The sequence below is a fragment of the Gadus morhua genome, chromosome 18, assembly GCF_902167405.1.
Source record: "Gadus morhua chromosome 18, gadMor3.0, whole genome shotgun sequence".
In the NCBI taxonomy this organism is placed as follows: Eukaryota; Metazoa; Chordata; class Actinopteri; order Gadiformes; family Gadidae; genus Gadus; species Gadus morhua.
Window position 1 is genome coordinate 11,829,677 of NC_044065.1, and position 2,613 is coordinate 11,832,289.

Below are 2,613 nucleotides of genomic sequence, written 5' to 3' on the forward strand. Positions count from 1 at the left end.
GTAAGGGAGCAAAATTATCATGAGATACAATTGTATGAAAAATGAAAAGTGGGCAGTTCAAAGAACATACTGCTAATGTAGTTTATTTAAAACAGTAACAAACAGTGTTGTGCACGCCTGTATTTTGTGGCGCTACATACAAATTTAACAACAAAACCCAAATATTAAATTATTACAAGATGCTCTCTTTTTCCCCCATTCCTTTACCTCACAAAACTCTGTTTGAAGAAACGGCCACTCAGCAACACACAGAGTCTTGTCATCCCCCTCCGGTTGAGCAAACTGCAAAGACATAGTAAGAATATGTATATTACAATTGAGAAATGGAAACCCAAAATTACACTTTCTTAAAGGGAACTTAAGAGAAAATATCAAAAGAATAGAGAACCGCACTCTATTCACTGAATGTGTTTAATCATTACATGTTGTATGCAAATTACCTTGCTCGAATGCACAAAGACGCTGCCCTCCAGAGTGGCTGCCACAGCAGCTTCTGGAACAGGTCGACGAGGAGGTACGCCCTCCAGAGTAGCTGGTACAGCAGCTTCTGGAACAGGTCGAGGGGGAGGTACCAGCTTCGAAGGTTTGGCAATCCTTGCTGGAGTTTGAAGTGCCTGGAAAATAATTGTAAATCATTGGCAAAACAATACCTACACATAGAATGTTGGACTATCTCTTGTGTTAAAGGCGAAATCAGAAAATAGTTGTTCCTGTGTTTCAACCAAAAAACAAGTACATATTTCACTGAGAAATTACCAACCTCAAGGCGGGCCTTCTTTCCTTTGGAGACCACAGCCGTGGTTCCATGTGCCACCTTCCGTTTCTATCATAATGGAAGAGAACGGAAATGATAACAGTTAATGAAATATAACACTTTCATTATCAATGCAACTATCTGTACCATACAATGTAAAGCTTGTCATATAGGATTGAAGGGGCTATTAATATGTATGCACTCACCAACAGTTAATATTAAAATCACACAAATTACCTTTGAGCGATTCCCCATGGGGACGTCAAGGTTGGATGGAACAATGCGATCCATTGCAGCCAACTTGTCAGTGCTAAACCGGATAGGGTTTAGCACGACAAAGCACTCCCTCAGGACCAGAGGAGGCACACAAACCTAGAAATAAAAAGCAGAATTCAGCCATTGACCATTTGCCTTATAGGAATAGCATTTAAATGAAACAACAAATGTACGCATCATTACGGTTTAATTTCCTATCAGCTATCCTACCAATGTACAAACCTCATGAGGAAGGATCCGCACGGAAGACTGATCCCAGTCCTCAGGCGCATCCCAGGACTCAGGTTGGCTGCGCTATAAACACATAGGGGGAATTAGTATTCAATAAATGTGGCCTAACTAAAACTAAAGCTCTTCAAAATTGTATAACTTTTACCTTTCCGCGACGTCCGACGACAGTTTCCTTGAAGGGGTCAAGGGGACGTGGACGTGAAACCTCTCCCTTCACAACCACGGTGGTAGCAAAGGGTCTCACAGTCGGGGGTGACTTGGGAGGAGACACAGGCGGTGGTGTAACAGGCAGAGGTGACTGTAGCTGCCGAAAGGAGAAGTGCCACAGAAGCTTCGCGAGAAGCGGCATCCCCAGATCGTCACTCAGGTGGATCTATTATAATGAGAAGCACGGGTTATTATTGAAATAAACTGCTTTTGCCATATAAAAATGACATTACATGAATTTCTCACGTGCCAAGTTATAACACGACTTACCCCATCACGACTCCACAAGGCACGTGAGTCCAGCGGAAAGCGGTCAGCTGTGACGCAGTACTCTACACCTGCAGAAGAAAACAAATATTAAACCATACACTATACACATATTTTACACGTGTTACCAAGAGGTGGTGTTGATACACTAAAAGCTTTCCTACAAAGATATTCTATACTGACATTATCTCTTAATCATTTTTACATACCGTTCTTTGCTGCAACGCGACGAAACTCCTCTCGAAGGAATTGTTGCGGTGCCAATTCACTCGCCAGCCGGGGAGGGAAATCGAGCACAAACACCTGATCCGCACAAAAGTTTTGGATTACACACTATACAATTCTGTTTAATAGTCTGCCTTGAAAATACACTTTATTTTGTAACACAAAAACTACCTTAGGCCATCGACTGCGGGCAGCTCTCAGAAGTCCATCGAAGGCAACTCCAGCCGCTTCGATGCCGGGCGTCGCCGTGAGGTTGTTGCTTGGAGCCAGCAAGCAAACGATGTCGGGGGTTCTGGGGATGTCTGCGTTCAGCAACTCAGTGCGGAGCTCAGCGGCAGACGCCCCAGGCGTAGACAGGAACCCAAACGAAAGGCAACCGTCTGGCATCCTCACGTAACGGTCAACCAACGCACGCAGATGCGAGTCGCCCACAAACAGCACAAACTATAAATAAGGACAAATAAAAAGTTGTCATTCCACTCCAAACATATTCCACAGCTAAATTATACATAATTTTCTGAAAGGTCTTTGACAAGTTTACCTGCTTAACTGGAGACTCAGGAGGGAGATCCAATCGATGGAACTTCCCAGTGAGGGCAGAGACAGGCCAAGGCTTGACACGGTGACGAGCTCCAGTGCCACGCACTAATAGA

The 2,613-nt window shown here is 44.0% G+C and overlaps 1 protein-coding gene across 1 annotated transcript; it reads right to left on the bottom strand.

Moving 5' to 3' along the window:
• Positions 1-337: 337 nt before the first annotated feature.
• LOC115531598 (uncharacterized) lies at positions 338-1,818 on the bottom strand. Its single transcript, XM_030340952.1, has 7 exons — positions 1,739-1,818; positions 1,407-1,634; positions 1,253-1,324; positions 992-1,126; positions 761-823; positions 441-614; positions 338-346 (listed from the first exon to the last, which is right to left on the bottom strand). The coding sequence occupies exons 2-7, from the start codon at positions 1,608-1,610 to the stop codon at positions 338-340; spliced, it is 657 nt and encodes a 218-aa protein (XP_030196812.1). The 5' UTR covers positions 1,611-1,634; positions 1,739-1,818.
• Positions 1,819-2,613: the final 795 nt, after the last annotated feature.

What these genes read in the sequence shown, in the direction of transcription:
- LOC115531598 (XM_030340952.1), bottom strand. Translation starts at nt 1,610, where the DNA reads ATGCCGCTTCTCGCGAAGCTTCTGTGGCACTTCTCCTTTCGGCAGCTA. An exon ending in TCGTCGGACGTCGCGGAAAG is followed by an intron (nt 1,325 to 1,406) that starts GTAAAAGTTATA and finishes ATGTGTTTATAG; the next exon opens with CGCAGCCAACCTGAGTCCTG. An exon ending in GAAAGAAGGCCCGCCTTGAG is followed by an intron (nt 615 to 760) that starts GTTGGTAATTTC and finishes ATTATTTTCCAG; the next exon opens with GCACTTCAAACTCCAGCAAG.